At 31.1% G+C, this 20,963-nt stretch overlaps 1 protein-coding gene across 1 annotated transcript in view; it reads left to right on the top strand.

Moving 5' to 3' along the window:
* The window catches only part of LOC127712666 (serine/threonine-protein kinase Chk2-like), a 32,170-nt gene extending 16,619 nt beyond the window's left edge, over positions 1-15,551 (top strand). Inside the window, exons 10-16 of the mRNA XM_052219253.1 lie at positions 1,003-1,041; positions 3,320-3,367; positions 6,530-6,693; positions 7,256-7,371; positions 8,515-8,600; positions 11,490-11,564; positions 13,741-15,551. Coding sequence (XP_052075213.1) covers positions 1,003-1,041; positions 3,320-3,367; positions 6,530-6,693; positions 7,256-7,371; positions 8,515-8,600; positions 11,490-11,564; positions 13,741-13,842 — 630 coding nt within the window. The 3' untranslated portion in view covers positions 13,843-15,551. The remainder of the gene's footprint in view (positions 1-1,002; positions 1,042-3,319; positions 3,368-6,529; positions 6,694-7,255; positions 7,372-8,514; positions 8,601-11,489; positions 11,565-13,740) is intronic.
* The last annotated feature ends 5,412 nt before the right edge of the window (positions 15,552-20,963 follow it).

The following is a 20,963-nucleotide window of genomic DNA, read 5'->3' as shown; positions in this document are numbered from 1 at the left end:
GTAAAGTTTCGTTTTCAACCAACCTTCTTTGTCAATTTTCTAGATGTGGTATGATTGCTAAAGAGACAATTATCCATTAGAGTTCAAATAATGAAGATAAAAGCAATTATAGGTTACTGTATGGCCTTTAACAATGAGAAAAACCCATACTGTATAGTCAGCTATAAAAGGCCCCTTCATGAAAAATTAATCAAGGCTGTTTTGTGCATGTGTTCATCAAACAGTCTGGATTAAGTGTTTCTATTTTACTCAAATAATTATAAATTCATTGATGTTTAAACTATCAAAAATGAATACATTCAATAAAATAAATTTGTTGATTCAAAATTTGATTTTGCAAAGGAAGTATATATGAACCATTATCTGGTCCTTGAAATTGGAAATGTGGTATAATTCTTTTATCCTTTAAAAATTATGATAGTTATGTAAATATATAGAACAGAATAGGATGGTATAACCTTTAGTGCAGAAATGTCATTTGTGATGTCATAAACATGTAGAAGTTCACATATTTAGCATAGAATTTTCAAATTACTTATAGTTTTGGAAAATACAATTTGAGCCACAACCTTACCCACAAACATATTTGACTCATATCAACATCTTTATATACAATATTTTGTAGCAAAATATGTTTATTGGTAAGATTGTGGTTAATATCTCAATACAAATGACACTATTTTAGCAGTTTTAGAAATTTATCATTAAATGCAAAAAGTTTGATAACCTATAAACATGCCGAAGCAGAATTATGAGACAAAGTATACAGATATTGATGAGGATATCTGACAGACAAATTGAAGGACATTAAACTTTTTCCATGAATGAATTTTAAATTTCATGTTATACATATTTATTGTCAATTTGCTCCTTTCCCCTAAAAGATCAGTTTTAAAGCAAACAAAACTAATGTTTATGACACAGATTTATAAAAGATTTATGTATTGGTAAATAATTGAATGTTTAGATTATTTATAAAATACTTTTTTCTCATTTTTACAGTATCTACATGATCAAGGAATAACCCATAGAGATTTAAAGGTATTCATTTATTGAAAGCAGAAGAGAAATTTGCATATAAAGAAGGGAACTTGAATAACTTTTCCACATTTTCTTCCTACACCAAGTCGACCAGTCCTTTAAAAATGTATAGATAATGTTTGGTTTTCATTTGCCTTTCTTAATACAAGATTTCTGGTATACTGTCAAAGAGAAAAAACAAAGGAATCGACCTATCAACATACAATCTTCGAGGCCTTTTATAGCTGACTCTGCGGTATGGGTTTGCTCATTGTTGAAGGCCATATTGAAACCTATAGTTGTTTACTTCTATGTCATTTTGTCTCTGGTGGAGAACTGTCTCATTGGCAATCATACCACATCTTCTTATTTTTATATTCAATAGTAGACTAGTATTTAAACAAAATGTTAAGCTTTTGTAAGTTGTAAAACAATATACTGTGGATTCGTTTATTTTGTGGATACCAATTTTTGTGGATTGGAGAGGCTCGTATTTTAGAAGTTTTTTGATTTTGTGGTTTTGGCAAGGTCTGTTGTACTTGGTTATACATTGACATTCGTGGTTCACCTATACCTAGGAAATCCACAGTAACAGGGGCTATCAAAGATATGTCCTCATAACCAACAAAGATGTGTCTCATAACCAACAAAGATGTGTCCTCATAACCAACAAAGATATGTCCTCATAACCAACAAAGATATGTCCTCATAACCAACAAAGATGTGTCCTCATAATAAACAAAGATATGTCCTCATAACCAACAAAGATATGTCCTCATAACCAACAAAGATATGTCCTCATAACCAACAAAGATATGTCTCATAACCAACAAAGATGTGTCTCATAACCAACAAAGATGTGTCCTCATAACCAACAAAGATATGTCCTCATAACCAACAAAGATATGTCCTCATAACCAACAAAGATATGTCCTCATAATTAACCAACAAAGATATGTCCTCATAACCAACAAAGATATGTCCTCATAACCAACAAAGATATGTCCTCATAACCAACAAAGATGTGTCCTCATAACCAACAAAGATATGTCCTCATAACCAACAAAGATATGTCTCATAACCAACAAAGATGTGTCCTCATAACCAACAAAGATATGTCCTCATGACCATCAAAGATATGTCCTCATAATTAACCAACAAAGATATGTCCTCATAATTAACTAACAAAGATATGTCCTCATAACCAACAAAGATATGTCCTCATAACCAACAAAGATGTGTCCTCATAACCAAACAAAGATATGTCCTCATAACCAACAAAGATATGTCCTCATAACCAACAAAGATATGTCCTATAACCAACAAAGATATGTCCTCATAACCAACAAAGATATGTCCTCATAATTAACCAACAAAGATATGTCCTCATAACCAACAAAGATGTGTCCTCATAACCAACAAAGATGTGTCCTCATAACCAACAAAGATATGTCCTCATAACCAACAAAGATATGTCCTCATAATTAACCAACAAAGATATGTCCTCATAACCAACAAAGATATGTCCTCATAACCAATTCCTCTAAGGGCTGTTTCATTAAAACATACATGGTACCCAGGGAAGGTACTTTGAAAACAGAGTGACCACCCATAGAAGCGATTTTAGAGTCCTGCATAATTTAAAACCTGTTCAACACAATATTTCACACCCACCCGTAGTAGCAAATTTAAGTTGCCTTCCCTGGGTCCCATATATGTTTTTATGGCCCTAATGGCAAAAAACATAAAAAAATTAAGAAATTAAAAAAAATAAACCCTGACAAGGATCCTGACTTTGGATTGGCACATGAACGTGCATGCATGTTTTCTGTCTTGAATGAGGAGGTCTTTGTTTGTTTATGCATTATTCTGGTGTCATATACATCATGTATTTCATGTTTGTCTTTTTGTACACTTAACTATCCAGTGCTATACTGTGTCTGCTCAACAGCTACCACATCAGTTGTTTTATTTCAATGAAAACTTGTAATCCACAATTTTAGTAGAAATTGTTCTGAAAATGATGCAAGACCATATATATCGACCTAAAGACTTCTGTCTTCCCATTATTCATAATACAAACAAATAGATAAAAAGATGCAAAAAAACATTAAGTTTATTTATAATGATGTTGTCTCAAATTCAGCTAAACACTATGAAAATATGCAGTGGTTCATGACTTTTTGAAATTTTTACAAATTATATATTTCCTATTTAATCTAAGATAGGCATTATACAAAACTGTTCTCTATGCACACATCAGTGATAGTATTTAAGTAATATTTTACTTTTGTTGTAGCCAGAGAACATATTACTAGCGACAGATGCAAATGAAACATTGATCAAGGTGAGTATCAGAGAAGTCAGACTGAAACTATTATTAGATCTCTGATAAAGAGAGCTATTACTGTACTGGTAAAGGATGTAGTTTGGTGAAATTAAAAAAATCTAGAATTTAAAATTGATACAAAAAGTCAGAAGAGCCTTAGTTGAGGAACATAATAAGCTTAAAATATTGATAGGTTATGGAGCTCCTTTTCGAGATATTTAATTTTTAAAAAATGGCGGAAAAAGGTGACTCAGACTTTTACCTTATATTTGCATTGGTATTATTTGGGTCTCAAATCGAAAGAAAAGAAATCTAGAATCTGCTTAAATTTTGGTAAATGACTTTTTATGAGCTATTGAAGTCTTATACTTATATGAAAAGAAAAATGGGTGTTATGGGGCAAAATATTTTACCCTGTATCTTGGGGAAAAAAACCAAGGAGTCCGAACATCTGACAAAAATTCCTAAACCTGACCTAAGTACATCATTAAATCAAACAAAGATTGCTTGTTGTTTGCCTAATATTCAGTTGCATATATTCCTGTGCAACCAGGCTGAAAAAGAGACAGGATATACCAAAGGGACGGGTAAAATTCATAACAACAATCTAGAAAACACCACATAGAAAACACTACATAGAAAACACCACATAGAAAACACTACATAGAAAACACAACATAGAAAACAAAAGACTGAGCAACACTAACCCCACCAAAAACTGGGGGTGATCCTATTTGCTCTGGAAGGGTTATCAGATGCTGCTCCACATAAGGCACCCATTGTGTTGCTCATGGTAATTACAAACTCAGCTTCAAGTCTAGTTTGGTGATGTCACAATAGAAGATAAAAGAACAGGCTTGTTGTGGAAACAATATTGGAACATTTTGGGTGTCCTCTGTAACACAGAATATCAATAATGGTCAACCAAATCACGTTGGTGACTGTTTAACTTTTAAAGCGATGACTTCAACTTTACAACTATATATACAACTAGGACATGTAGGAACCCTTAAATCATTTGCTTCCTTAAGCTAGTAAGCAGCAAACCTCTATCAAGAAAATCATAAAAGGAAATGCAAGCTAGAAATTGGTTTCTGTTCTCTTACTTTACTTTGCTATAACTAAATGTTATTAAACTTTATAATATACAATGCAGATTATCATTAAACAGAGATCAAGTTCGAATTTGGATGTTGCCACTTTCACTGTTCTTGAGTAATGTCTCTTTTATAATTGGAAAAATTGGTGAATAAGATACCGTAGAAAGGCTTGTATAGTCCGCGGTTTTATTCTCCAAAATTGGACCTTCCAGACGGGGTGCGGACTATAGAGTACAATAAGCAAGAAATAAGAGAAAAATTTCAATTTCGCGGTCGAGGTGGTTTGTTTACGTTCCGCCATCTTTGTTATTTCTATTGTAGAGGGCGCTCTTATCATTTTTCAAACTAATAATTTTAACTCATCCATATTAATAAGTTATTTCTATTCAATATCAAATTAATACTGATAAATATAAAAACTAAACCTTTCATTACAAATTTCTCGTTTCTTTTCAATGCATTGGTTGAAATAAACTGGTATCTGCTCGATTGAAACGATACAAACATAGTGAAAAAGACAACCGTAAACCAGCTTAGAATTTGTAAACTACAAAACGAAATCGGTTATTGTTCGTTCCGTTTTGGTGTTTCATACTGACTAATATGGTTTGTATTAGCTTAAGACCCTTCAAACATTAATGTGATAGATATATTAAAGACTGTTTTACAAAAGGATGGAACTGTTTTACTTTCAAAGTCGTATTATAGTGATATCTGTTATGTACGGATTTCGACTCTCACCGGTTAATTTCTTCTTTTACACGTGCTTTTTAAACTTCCTGTTTAAACATACACAAGTTTCTAAATTGTTTTTTAAGTGAATTAAACTTATTTTTACAATCATGAAGCGTTCTAGAATCATTAACAAGCAGTTTCAGCTTCTGTTTGATGATGGAAAACAAGTTTTTCCAAGAAAATACCGCAAACGACCGCACAGGATTTGAAATTACCGGAGTTTCATTAGACCTTTTCTAACAGTTACAAAAAGTTTTTTTACCTAAAATTTCGTGGGGAGAAGGGGGTGCGGACTATGTACCACTGCGAACTATACAAGCCTTTCTACGGTATTTCCACACTCAACATACAGAAACAGATGTCATTAAGTTTCAAAGAAAACAAAATGTCAATAGGTTTGAATTTGTACATTGCGTATTTACAAGTGGGGACATCTGTATGGGACACATTCTTCTTTTATTTTTCATTAGATCAATGTATGATAATAAAGACAGATCATAAACAATCATAATATATAGGATGGGTCTGTCTACAAGCTGTGTGAACCACAATACGAATTTTATTGGTTGATTTAAACCACAAAATTTTATGTGCCTTTGAAAAAAAGCTTGTCAGTAATTTGTATGAGCACAAGTCTGAAAATATATATTAAATAACACACAAAATAAAAACAAGAAGGTGTGGTACGATTTTCAAGGAGACAAATGTCCGCACAAAATATTTTTCACAGGATTCCCTGTCAGAAGAAAATGGAATATTTTATTCTAACTGTTTTAAAAAATTCTTATTATTACAGCTGTTATCCTAATGCTAGCAAGTTAAAGGTTTGGCTTGCTTGCTTTGTTTGTATTAATGTTTGCTGAAGCATTGTAATTAAGATTGACATATGAAAACAATATAAAAAGGCAGAGTTAAACTTGTATACATTATATTTAAATTTGATTGGACATTATCAAATAATCAAATTTACCTATATACAGGTTTAACACCACCTACTTATATTGTTTGCAGATGTCAATCTTAATTACAATGCTTGAGCAAAGTTTAATACAAGCAAAGCAAGCAAGCCAACCAAACCTTTAACTTGCTAGCATTAGGATAACGGCTGTAAGATAAACATTATATGAACATTACAATCTGAGTATCATGAGCAGTTAAAATGTATTAAAATGAAATTTTGAAAAAAAATATAATATCCTAAATTGATACAAACTGATAAAAAAAAGATATGAAATTAATTTCATAAAACCTGCTGGAAGAAAAAAATGAAAATATGGAAGTGAATCTTACATTGATTTTGTTCTGCAGTAGTCATTTTAGATTGATATACCTATATATATTACAGGTTACAGATTTTGGTTTATCAAAGTTTGTTGATGCAGGGTCTATCATGAAGACATTTTGTGGAACACCTACATATTTAGCTCCAGAAATTCTTATCACAGCAGGAAGTGGACAGTATACAAAAGCTATAGACTGTTGGAGCTTAGGAGTTATATTATTTATATGGTAAGTGAAAAAATATACCAGGTATAATTTTGTACGCCAAACACACTTTTCGTCTGTCTACAAGAGATGCATCAGTGACACTTGAATTAAAAAAGTTTTAAAAAGGCCAAATAAAGTAAGGCTTAATCTTAATGTTATACCACACTTATGATAGCAGTATGGCATTATGTTTTTTGATCTGTGAGACTGTCTGTTACATGTCAAGTTTTTAATCATGGAAGTTAACCATGAATCACAACTCTTAAAAACTTATTGATGATTAATGGTTCCACCAATTCAAATGTTCATTGATAATTAATGGTTCCACCAATTCAAATGTTCAACAAAGTATGAATTTTCAATAGGCTTGTATGCAGACTGGTAAAACCACAAAATCAAAAATCAACGAAAAAAACAGTTTTTAATTAGACCACAAAAATTGGTACCCATGAAAATAAAAGAATCCACAACATGTAAAAAGCTGAATGAGAGCATGTTTTACCATGTGATGTGTTTTCAAAATTAAACTTTTCATAAACTAAACGATGAATTTTAAATTTAGTTGTATTATAATATTTTTCAGTTTATCAGGGTACCCTCCATTTTCTGATGAAAGAAAAGACATGGAACTACCAAAACAAATTCTTGGTGGACACTTCACATTCCCAAAACAGTACTGGAGCAATATATCAGAAGATGGTAATTTGAATCTTAATTTAATCACATTAAAATCCTCAGCATTGTTTGGTCACAAGTAAAATATTTTTCTACTTTTTTTATGCGCCCACTGTAGGCGACAGGGGCATTAAGTGTTACCCTTGACCGTCCATCCTTTGGTCTTTCCGTCCATCTGTCTTTCCTTTCGTCCGTCCCATTTTCGTTTGTTTGAAGCTTGAGAGGGGGCATTCGTGTCCTCAGACACATTCTTCTTTTATCTGATAATATGAAAATAAGGAGATGTAGTATGATTGCCAATGAGACAATTATCCATCAAAGTTCAAATGTAATGGATGTAAGTTAATCCTTTTGTTACAATGATCATGTACATTTCAACTGAAATAGAAAATATTTGTTTCCCTATTAAACTGATAAATGGACTTTATTTTTTTTTAGTTTATAGCAACATTAAGCTACAGTCTAAGGTCATTGTTTTTCTAACGTCAACAAATTTGTCAAAATATAATGGAAATTACAGAAACTTTGACAGAAGCTTTTCAAATCTATTTGAATTTTATGAAATTTCAGCAAAATTTTGAAAATATATTTTTGACATTTTTCAGTATTTTACTGATAGATGGACTGAATTTTTTGTAGTTTACATATACATTCAGTCCAGGATGAACATTTTTCAACATCGGTGACTCAGTTTAACCGGCATTGAATGTTATGAAAGTTGAACAGAAGCTTTTTAAGATCAAGAAATAGCATGTGAAGAAAAATGTTTAAATTTTTATGCCCCCGTTGTAGGCGATTGGGGCATTAAGTGTTACCCTTGACCATCTGTTTTTCATTCCTTTGGTCTTTCCGTTCTGTCTGTCTGTCTTATTTTCGTTTCAAAACATGAGGGAGGGCATATGTGTCCTCCGACATATTCTTCTTTTATTTTAATTTTTCATAACTTAACTGATAAATGAAATCCACATTACTCTTTAACACTGTGGGCGGGAATCTTAATTTATGTAGAAGGCTATACAAAAATAAGGAGATGTGGTATGATTGCCAATGAGACAACTATCCAAACAATGATTGTTTTTGCATACTGGTTCTTTCATTTACTTAGTCTACAAATCTCTATATGGGAGCTGTAAAATTGTCTGATTTATGATTTTTTCTTCCTTTCAGCAATTGATTTAATCAAGAAACTAATGACTGTAGATGTCAAGAAAAGAATTGTCTTAAGTGATGCAATAAGTCACCCATGGTTCAAAGTAAGTTAAGAAAACAGAAAAAAATAGCCTTAAGTGTTTGAACCTTGTAATTGATTTAGATCTTGTAAAACGAACAATATTCATGAATGGTAAATTTTAGGAATTAGATGTCATAACTCTTTAAAACCAAATACATAAATAACAGATGTAAACAAAGATCAGAACTACACAAGGTCACCAAAAATTAATTTTCTGAACTCAATTTTATGGTTACAATTTATATTTATCTCTGAAAAACCAACAAACAAATTTGTTATCAAAAAGAGTAACATGGACATATCCCACCATCTTAGATCACAGATAATTGTAAATTATCAGTAAAGATTTTGACTTAAATTAATGAAGTTTGATGCAGGAAAGCAATTTAGTAGTTGGACTTTTCATTTTAAATGAAGATATTTATAAGATTTTGTCATATGGTTGTAACTTATTGATTCAAAAAAATGTAAAGATTTGAATTATAAGGGGAGGTAATTCTGATGACTTTTTATCTTAACATGTATTTAGTGTTTATATTCCGTAACAACCTAAAACCCTTTAAGGTTAGTACTTTGGAAATTAAATGTCTTTTAAATAGCAAAAATTACTTTTCTATAGTTCATATGTGATTCATTTTTATTTTCATTCTGTAAGTTTCTGAAATATTTCGATATGGACATATCCAATTCTAAAATTTTCGTTTTTCATTGTTCTGAATTTAACATAATTTTTAGCTCACCGTGGCCCGAAGGGCCCTATGTGAACTTATGCCATCACTTGGTGTCCGTCTTCTGTCGTCGTCGTCTGTCGTCGTAAACTATTTCAAAAATCTTCTCCTGAAACTACTGGGCCAAATACCTTCAAACTTTAACTAAATGTTCCTTAGGGTATCTAGTTTATAAATTGTATCCGAAGTTTTGATCCATCGACAAACATGGCCGCCATGGCTAAAAATAGAACAAAGGGTCAAATGCAGTTTTTGGCTTATATCTCAAAAACTAAAACTTTTAGAGCAAATCTGACATGGGGTAAATTTCTTCAATTGGTCAAGATCTATCAGCTCTGAAATTTTCAGACGAATCGAACAACCCATTGTTGGGTTGCTGCCACCGAATTGGTAGTTATAACAAAATTTTGCAGTTTTTATACGACCGCAAAAAAATTTTTGTGGTCGTATATTGGTATGACATTGGCGTCGTCGTCCGGCGTCGTCGTCCGAAGACGCATTAGTTTTCGCACTCTAACTTTAGTTTAAGTGAATGGATCTCTATGAAATTTTACCATAAGGTTCAATACCACAAAAGGAAGGTGGGGATTGATTTTGGGGGTTATGGTACAGATAGTTAAGGAATTAGGGGCCAAAAAGGGGCCAAAAATAAGCATTTTCTAGATTCCAGACAATAACTGTGGAACGGTGTATGGATCTCTCTGAAATTATACTACAAGTTTCCATACCACAAAGGGATGGTTAGGATTTGCTTTTGGGGGGTTATTGCTCAAACCGTTTAAGAATTAGGGGCAAAAAAGGGGGAAAAACAAGGTTGTCCTCATTAATGGACAAATACTTTAGTACAAAACATAATTTAAAGCAGTGTAAGGGAGATAAATCAAATACATCATTGAAATTATCTCCCTTACACTGCTTTAAATTATGTATAAAGTAATGGTTAATGAACAATTAAGATAATTTAAAACAGTGTAAGGGAGGTAATCAGAATACAACGTTTTGGTTACTTGGTTACTTCCCTTACACTGCTTTTAAATTATGTTTAAAGAAATGCATATTTATAAAGGAAGACCAGTATGGCGCATTAGATTTGTAAAATCTTTGACCACATTTATTTATTTGTTATGCCGAATCTAACCGTGTATTTAGATTTTTAATTTTGGGTCCAGTTTTCAAATTGGTCTACAGTAAGGTCCAAAGGGTCCAAAATTAAACTTTGTTTGATTTTAACAAAAATTGAATATATGGGGTTCTTTGATATGCTGAATCTAAACATGTATTTAGATTTTTTATTTGTGGGCCCGCTATCAAATTGGTTCATATTGAGGTCAAAAGGGTCCAAAATTAAACTTTGTTTGATTTCATCAAAAATTTAATTATTGGGGTTCTTTGATATTCCAAATCTAACCGTGTATTTAGATTTTTAATTTTGGGTCCCGTTTTTTTTAATTGGTCTACATTAAGGTCCAAAGGGTCCAAAATTAAACTTAGTTTGATTTTAACAAAAATTGAATTCTTGGGGTTCTTTGATATGCTGAATCTAAACATGTGTTTAGATTTTTGATTATGGGACCAGTTTTCAAGTTGGTCCAAGTTGGGGTCCAAAATTAAACTTTGTTTGATTTCAACAAAAATTGAATATATGGGGTTCTTTGATATGCTGAATCTAACCATGTATTTTGATTTTTGACATTGGATCATAATAGGTAAATTAAAAAAATTGAAGTTCTTAGACCACATTCTTTCTGTGTCAGAAACCTATGCTGTGTCAAATATTTAATCACAATCCAAATTCAGAGCTGTATCAAGCTTGAATGTTGTGTCCATACTTGCCCCAACTGTTCAGGGTTCGACCTCTGCGGTCGTATCAAGCTGCGCCCAGCGAAGCATTTTATTTGTTATTATTTTGAATATTATTATAGATATATATAAACTGTAAGCAGCAATAATGTTCAGCAAAGTAAGATCTACAAAAAAGTTAATATGACCATAATTGTCAATTGACCCTTTAAGGAGTTATTGCCCTTTAAAGACAATTTTACACAATTTGTTCATCAAGTTTGCTAACATTTAAAAATCTTCTCCTCTGAAATACAGGTGAGTGATTCAGGCTCTTGAGAGCCTCTTGTTTATGATATTGCATATTACAATTATTGAATAACTGGTAAGATTTTATTGAACAGGATGAAGAGATGATGAGTAAAGCAAGAGATTTAATGTATCCAGATTCTGATGGGATGATTCCTCCTATTGGCACTGTAAGTATAACAGTATATTCTACTGTATTTTCAAATCAATGGGCTTTGTGTTACTTCTTGACTTTGCCTTTGAGCCCTTTTTAAGAAATCTGTGGAACTAATAAACCTTTTTTGGTTTTTCTTGATAAGAATTACTTTTGTTATAAGAGAACCAAATTACTTATTATTTTTCTATTAACTGGAGTAAGAGTTTTGAGGTATAATATCATATAATGATTAGACATTAAAAAATTACAAATTAAGAGACTGGAAATCTCGACACCCAAGTCTTAATTTCCAATCTGGAAGCAGGGGTTAAGAAATTTTGTTACAGCTCAATAGCCCAGGGCTAATTGGTAGCAGGATTTTACTAGCCCTGTTGGAAGAACTACAAGCCCATCAAAACTGACCTGCTAGCCCGAGTATGTCTTACAAATTCAGAGTTTGCTGCATAATACAATGAATTCTATAAACTTAACAATTTTTATCCGTGGTACAGTAGATTTTGGCAAATCGGATATATACCCAAAACTTATGTCAGCAAAAAAATATCCCATTAGCCGATATATTCAATTAACCGATAATTGTATATTCATTGAATATTCTGCAATAATGAGTTGACCAAATCCTGAGATGGTACAAGTCTTGACCACTGTTATACATGGTTATATAAAAGGATTTTTATCAGATACATCATCACGTTTGTGTAAAAGAATTATCAGCTGGTTATATGTAATGCTCATATTTGTTTTCAGTTTTAAAATCCTATTTATTAAAAATAAATATCAACCATCAATAGTTTGTGACTTTTATAATTGTTTTATAAACGAAGTAATGTCCATATTTACATTTTTAACAGGAAAGCTAATTGTGGGCTATAAATAGATTACAAACTGAGTACAGTCTCTAAACTGAAATTATATTAGTTATAAATTTTATTTCTTTAGAAATCAAATTTATTTGAATATCAATGAAGATTTATACATCATGATTGATGAAATATTATTGCATCAAGTTTAAGTTTTCTGAAGACTGTTAATGTTTAGGTCATGGTTCTGGAGGCTTCTTCACGGTATGTTAACAAAAACAAAATGGCGTCCATAACATGTGATCATGCACATGTTACAAATTTATAAATTTATAAATTTATATCTGACAAAAGTCAGGTTTCTCCTGTCAAAAGGGATTCACATTTATATTGCAATAAATTATTCAGAAGGAGGTACAATCAGCTTACATTATATTTCTTTGGTTTCATAAGCAATGTACAATACCCCCTGTACTGACAAATTGATATTGAAAGTACGGGATCAACCCAGAGTTATTTGTTCTATTTTTAAAACTTGTACAAAATCAATTCAAATTCTGGGAATCCTGGACGACGTAGTTGAATCTGATTGGCTAAGATAGAATAGTGATGAGGGGATTTTCCACTTTCTATTTTGGAAACACCAAGAATTTTTTGTTACTAGTCCGTCGGGCATATTGGGTTACAAGTTTTGGTTGCCCGAGGCCTAAATGCTATGGTCCCGGGCGTCGGGCTAGTGGACTTTTTAATCCCTGGGAAGTTTTACTTGATGGTTCCTTAGATTTTCTAGTCTTACATTCTGGTTGGTGTCTGATGTTTTTTTCTTAACATTCAAATAATTTTTTGGAAAAAGTTTTAAAAACCTTTGAAAACGGGATATGTATATTGTTTCATCCAAGAGACAGGAATATCTATTCCATAGTAACTGCGGGATAGGCAACTAATATATTTCTCAATTTTATGTCAAAAAAGAGCCAGAAAGTACCAAATGGGACAATCAAAGTTTATAAATCAAAGAGAAACCAACGAAACCACACCTAAAAACAAAAGTGTCTAAAAGTATAACGACGGTCTACAAAACACATCACAGAAAACAAGTCTAAGCAACACAAACCCCACTTGAAACTTGGGGAGATCTCAGATGCTCCTGAAGGGTAGGCAGATCCCACTTCACATGGTGCACCCATCATGCTCCTCACAGTAACTATGATTTTGGTGATAAGTCTCATTTTGTGATGTCACAATAAAGGAAAAGAAAACAGTATTGTGGCTACAACAAAAAAGAAATATCAGCCCAAGAAAATTCTGCCTTTATTAATATACTTTTAATTGTAACTATGATTTCAAACTTAGTCTAGTAGTAATACAATGTTTTATGAACTTTTTCAGCCTGGTCAGAAAAAGCGTGGTCTAGAGGAAGCAGAAGTCCCTTGCCCCAAAAGAACAATATCCACAGAGACAATCACACCTCCAGAAACGCCTACTCCATGAACAACCAATGAAATCATCAAATAGTGTCGACAGTCATCATTCACTATGAAATGATGACATAGATGCAGAAAATAATGTCCACTCATTTTAGTTCAGTTTGATATTCGGTCGGACCAAGATACTGAACATGAGACCACTTAGTAGACTGTACTTATAAATGTTATGTTTCTTTTTAAATATTTCATTGGAGACAACCTCCCATGAACACATAATTATAACATTATGTGCTATTCAAAATCCTCTCCCCAATTTAAGTCGACGTCTTAATCCAAAGTAGAAAAGCTTGATAGACCACCAATGCTTACTTCACGTCCCTAGGGCCGTTCCATAAAAGCATACATATGACCTAGGGAAGGCACTTACAAGTCTCAGTTATGGATGGGTGTTAAAGACATTGAAAATGGAAAACAAATCCTAAATTTGCCTCAGTGGATGGTAACCACATTTTCAGTGCCTTCCCTGACTAAAGATGTATGATTTAATGGAACACCTATGAATAATGGATATTTAAATTGTCATTTAAAGTGTGGCAGCATATTTTAATTTGTTTGTTTTGAGTTTGGGTTTTTTTTCAAACTGAGATTTATTCAGTCCTTAGTGATCTGAGTATTTTTCAAGTGCCCACTCAGACATGTCAATTCAAACGGAACAGTATGATGAACTTTCTGCCTTTTAAAATGGCCCATCTTTGAATTTTCTTGAGCACTTTTGGGGAGGGTGGGGTGTTCACTGTGGAATTCAGTATAATTTGTGTGATTGATTAAAATTGAATTATATTTCTCAGGACATACTTATCTTTCACTTGCACTGTTAGGCTATATATTTCTGATATTTGATTTTATCTTCTCTTTTATCATGTTTATGAAGATTGAATGTTTATTCACTAAAATGCTAAAAGACTTTTGTAGTTTTGGTCATTTTGGTCCAAGAAACTTTTTTTGAATGCTGTTATTACAGGAATTCATTTTTATATCCTGTATCATTATTATTTAGTATCGATCTATATTACATGTACTTGTTAATGATTACAAAGTTTAGATATCAAATAGTAAAATTGTTGTTTCAATGTAATGAGTTACTCCTTTTAATTTGTTAGAAGGGAATTTTTACTACAACCTGTATATTGCCATGTTTTTAATTGTTTGTTTAAGGCAGCTTTTTTTGTTTGAAGCAGAGTTGTCTAGTTTGTAAATCCAAGTAGTAGATAGAAATTGCTTACTTTTTATAAAAGTTTGTGATAGCGATTGGCCCAATGACACAATTATAGCCCTTTGATTTTCTTTGTCTACAAATACAGTCCCTAGTGTGGACAGTGTATTACTTTCAAACATTTTTCATACACCTTCCTAAATTGATTTCTTCATGTTTTATGCCTCAAATAGCATGTAAGGGGTTGTAATTACACTTAAGAAATTTGGGATATGTATTTTAAAGTAAAGAAGTGATTTGTTCCATTTGAAAAAGGTCAAAAATTAGTATATGAGAAGTTGTTAAATTAAATTCAAGACCCCCGAACATAAAATTGTTCATATTTTGAGTTAGAGCTGATGAGGTTTTCTATAATTGTGTTATAATTTGTCTCGAAAAGTAATACACCAGACTGAAAATATTATTGAGAAAGCGCAGGTGCTGTTTTTTTTATATTAATTGTGTTATCGGGCCTATTATAGTTGATTTTTAATGTTTGTTACAATTTAGTAAAGATATTATTTTTATACGCCCGTTTACGGGACGTATTATTCATATATGTCATACGTTTATTCTCAAGGTAGATTTTGTCAACGCTTGAATTTATAAAAATATTTATATTGCATAAATTTAAAAAAATAAAAAATCTTGGTAAACTGATACAAACAGATTTTGATTGTGTATTGATAGAATGGTTTAATGTTTGTATAAACAGATCACTTACGTACTTTTACTTTAACTTTTAGATACTAGCTTCTTATTGATAAATGATGTTAAAAAGCATTCCTTTAGTTAAAAAAAGAACATGAAAATGACTGCAGTCTCATTGACACATCCCCACAACTCCTAAATTGTAGCTGCATTTAATGTTATCAAGAGCATAATCTCCGGTTGTCATGGTTTATAATTTCCAATATTTTAGAAAACATTTTGTCCATTTTCTGAATTTGCTAGTTATTGAGCATGTGACTATTAATAGAGTTTACAATTCATTGTTTTTTGTTTGTTTTGAAACACAATAACTTTTTTATCATATAAAAAAAAAAACTGTTAGATAAAAGTCAGTAGCCAAAAAAAACTTTTGTTGAACATGTTTAACATTTATTGGCATTATTTTTAAACACTGCCTGAATACCTTAATCTAGATGCTAGTTCTAATGCATACTTTGTTGTGTGTTTATTGAAAATTTGTATGATCCTTAAGATAAAGATTGTTGTAAAAAACCAAATTGTTATGTCATTCAAAGAGTTTTCCTTGAATTCTTTTCTTAAAATTTGCATATAATATTAATAATAAAGATGAGAAATATTTAAGAAATATTAAAAAAGAAAAGAGGATTCCATACTGTAATTGACCATTTAAAAAAATACATGGATTAAACTACAGAATTTATAACATGACTGTCAGTCAATTTATATCTTGGCAAATATTTAGCACAGCCTATTATTATAAATATTTTTCAGCTGATCATCAGTTTTGGAGTCCCATATGTCATGATATAGCAGCGTCCAATTTTTCCAGAAAATTTCTAAATTAGCAAAATTGTCATTATTGTACGAAGATCTGAAATCCAAATTGTATCTGTTTGTTTATTTAATGTCTACACAGTTATTGAAATAATTCAAGTTCAAAATTTGATTTATAAGCTTCAAGAAGGTACCTGTTCAGAAAGGGAAATAACTCATAGTGAGTTTAAAATGAAAGAAAAATGTATTTTTTTCTACTGTCATCAATAAGGGGTTATCTCCATTTTGAGTAATAGTTAAAATTCCACAGTAGTGAAGCTTTTATTAAAAGAAATATTCTATTTAAATAATAAAAATATGACAAATTTTGTTAATGAAATGCACCTGAAATAAATGTTAAAAATTGTTCTGTATGAGAAATCTACACAATAATGGGAGATAACTCTGGTAAAATTTGACAATGGTTATACAAGTATTATGATGAAATTTTTCTAATTTACAAAAATTATCTTTCCTCAAACCTGTATAGCTATATATAGTGTTAAAATTTGTATGTGTACATGTTTTTTTATCAGATTTTTATAGATTGAAGTGTGACCTCAGAATTTGTATTGATACATACAGATTTATGGCATTTATGTAGATTTTGTAAATATTTTTATGCTGCTCTTATTAGAAAATACTTTGGAAAGGTATGTGAGATAAAAATGAATCTAATATTATGAATGTGTTATGATTGACCTTTACTACTGTTCATTTTATAATGCTTAATGTTTGTTTTTGTCCCTGATAAAGTGAGAAAAAAAATTGAATCTACAGAAGAGCATTATATGGTATTGATCATTTAAATGTACTAAAATCTTTATCTAAGTACATCTGAATAGTCCCTAGATTAAAAAAAAGTTATATAGATTACCAATAACGAAATATTGTGTGTGGAATGGGCATTTCTATATTAAACTGCGTCAAGTCAGTAAAAGTTAAAACTTTAGATGTGTAAAAAATACTATGCTGGGAAAATTACACCTTATTATGAACTTTATGCAGACACTCTCCACATATTTATACAAATATGCTAATGAAGATTTATTTGAATTCAAATGGAGTTAATTTTGAGTTACAAACTTTGAATTTCTTCTATTTTTACATTGAACTTCAAAATTTCAACAAAATTGAGTGTTTAAAAAAATAATGATAGATACAAAACATCAAGTTTAGTTTATTTATTTTTTATGAAAAACTTTTTTTATACACTGGATGTTTTTTTTTTGTATATAAATTTAAATCTGAAATTCTTTTTCAAACTATTTGTACATATTTTTAGTCTTAAATGAAAGTTATTTTTGAAGGAAAGAATTCATGAAATATGCAAAATATGATTATATGAAAGACATCTACAGAGACTGGTTTTATCACTGCCTTCTTTGTTTAGTCAAAGAGGATATACTTTTACTTAACATGCATGTTAGCTATCATGTAAACAATTATAGACATGTTACAAGTATTTCTCTTTAACTTAGTACTATAATTTTATTTTTTGAAACAAGTTTTATATACCAATGTCTTTGGAAAGTCTCCACAACAGTCAGTTGTTATCAGAATAAACAGTTTTCAGTTTAGCATAGCAAATATGGTCATTTAGAAACCATTTTTGACTGTTCCTGTTCCTATAATTCTTCTTTTCCTCCTGTAGTGATATTATACTTTTGCATTTTGAACCTCAGTTGAAAGGTCACCTCTCTTAATAGGTCAGTTTTCTATAGTTTTGAGGGTGGCCTTTATTTACTGGTTTGACTGAATCTATTCGTATATTGTCATTTTTCAACAAGAGAACAAGACTATTATTGCTTATATTTGATGGCTATTAAGGTTAAAATTATTAGGAAAAAATGGAAAAGGAAAAATTGATAAGAAATCTCAAAATATGTTTAAAATTGCTTTTAATTAAAATTGGTGATGAAATTTATGTAGAATGAGGGGGGTGGATATATGACTATCGTTTTTCATAATTTTGTATACATTAGGTAAATGTGCAAAGATATAACAGTTAGGTATTATTCACTTTATTGTTTAAGTGGTTGTGTTGTAAATTGTTCTATGAAATATTAGTACAAAGTAAAGATTGAAAGTAAAAACTGTAGTTTTGTTCTGTATGGGACTGTCAGACTGTTCCGAGATGAATTGAATTTGCAATATTACGTGGAAAAGTAAGAAGACGTAAACCATTTATTTTGTTTGTCATTGGCTTAATTTTTCATGGTACAGTGACTTTATTAGACCTGTGTTATGTTTGTGATCAGTGCAGTCCAGAAAATCATTTGCTAAACATCATGTTAATAAATCCTCTTCCTGGAGAAGTATGAACAATGTCAGAAGTCCTGAAATTGTAAAACATTATATTGATTTTGTTGGAAGTTACCATCCCTTGCTCTTCATTGCAGGGAACCAGTACTTATTCCCAGAAGGGTAGCAACTTGTATAGAATTCTAGGTACAGTTAATGTATTTAGCTTCAATTCTTCGATTAGGACATTCAAATATGGTTCCCATACTTCAAAAGTTTCAGGTATACTCTTCTTCTCCACTATCAAAACTGTCAGCCATGACTGATGGCTTCTTTGTGTTCAGTATGAAATATTACTTGCTTAATCAACACAAAAAATATTGTAGTACATGTGTATGTGGCCTTGGGCTGTTTTCTGCTCTTTGGTCGGATTGTTGTCTCTTTGACACATTACCCATTTCCATTCTCAATTTTATGATTTGTACTACACAGATATACTGAAATGGATTTTTAATCGGTAGCTATCAAGGTAAAAGTCTGCAAGAAGACTGGTCACTTTACTCCAATGCATTTTCTTACTCATAAAGATGATAGATGCTGCATTTTTAGCAGTTAATAAATATGTTGCGTCTGAAGCGCTTTTCTGGAAGGCTCATACTCCAAAAAAATTGAAAGCCAAAGATGTGTAACTATTTTAACAAGAAAAATTCTATAGGATCAAAATGGGTCTAAAAGAATTACCAAATCCATCTAAGGTCAACTTTGCTTGTGGGAGTTTGAACCTTAAGGTCAAGTTACAGTAGATGGGCTATATCACAGATTTTGCTTAAATTTTGCATAAAACTCTGGCTCATTGAACTATAACTGAAAATCGAAAAAAATAATACATTTATCTCTTTTATCATCTGAAATATTAATGATTGAATTCTTTCAAAAAAGGTGAACATTTAGATGGAAAGCACATAAATCGGCTTTAAACCTTCTTAAATTTGTTTTAAAATCATCAAATCTCTTATTTCTAATACATAGATTTTTCATAAAAAAACTATATGTTGTTGATACATAAATTTCTGTTTGAATGATGTAAAATAATGATAGGGTCACTAACTTTGATTTTACAGTATACATCGTTCAAAGTGGTGTTCTATGTGAAAAAATACCACAAAATGTAGAAATAATTGTAATGTCACCGCGTTGCAGGCCAGGAAACATTAATGTTTGACGTTTTTCACTACCCACTAGGTAACAGATTGGTTATTAGACAAAAAATGAAGTAGGTGACCATATGATTATTTTATATCATTAAAACAGAAATTTATGTATCAACAACATATAGTTTTTTAAGAAAAATCTATGTATTGGAAATTAAAGATTTGATGATTTTAAGACAAATTTATGAAAGTTTTTCGCCAATTTTATGTGCTTTCTATACAAATGTTCACCTATTTTGAAAGAATTCAATCAGTAATATTTCAGATAATAAAAGAGATAAATGCATTATTTTTTCGATTTCAAGTTATAGTTCAACGAGCTGTCTTAGGTTGTATGTAAAATTTTAGTAAAACCTGTGACATAGCCTATTTACTCTTCATTGACCTTAATTTATCAACAGATAATTTAATTGCAAAAGTGTGTGTTTTTAGCAGTAAAAAATACCCATCTTAAGTTCTGACCTGCAGCAGTGCAGCAGACATAACTCACAACCTCCCAACGAGATCTCATAGTACCGGTAAATTCCTGACTGCCATGAAATTATATCAATGTACATGTATGAAAAGCAGTGTTCTGCCTTGTCAAAAACGTACAAATTTTAACCAAGGATTGTAAAGAATTTAGATATAAGCTTATATTATTTTGTACATAAATTATGCTGTTAGTTTTCTCGTTTGAATTGTTTTACATTTGTCATTTCAGGGCCTTTTATAGCTAGCTGACTATGCGGTATGGACTTTGCTCATTGTTGAAGGCCGTATGGTGACCTATAGTTGCTAATTTCTGTGTCATTTGGTCTCTTGTGGAGAATTGTCTCATTGGCAATCATACCATATTTTCTTTTTATATTTATAACAAATCCTGCTTTTGACTGATTGGGATACTTGATTATAATACAGATGGATAGCTGTCATGCTACAAAGGCTAATAAACATGATACAACTGTTTTTTTTTAAGTATATCTAATATGA

Source organism: Mytilus californianus, unplaced genomic scaffold (genome assembly GCF_021869535.1).
Source record: "Mytilus californianus isolate M0D057914Y unplaced genomic scaffold, xbMytCali1.0.p SCAF_8, whole genome shotgun sequence".
Lineage (NCBI taxonomy): Eukaryota > Metazoa > Mollusca > Bivalvia > Mytilida > Mytilidae > Mytilus > Mytilus californianus.
The sequence above is the reverse complement of the archived record's forward strand: the minus strand, read 5'-3'. Positions and strand labels throughout refer to the sequence as shown.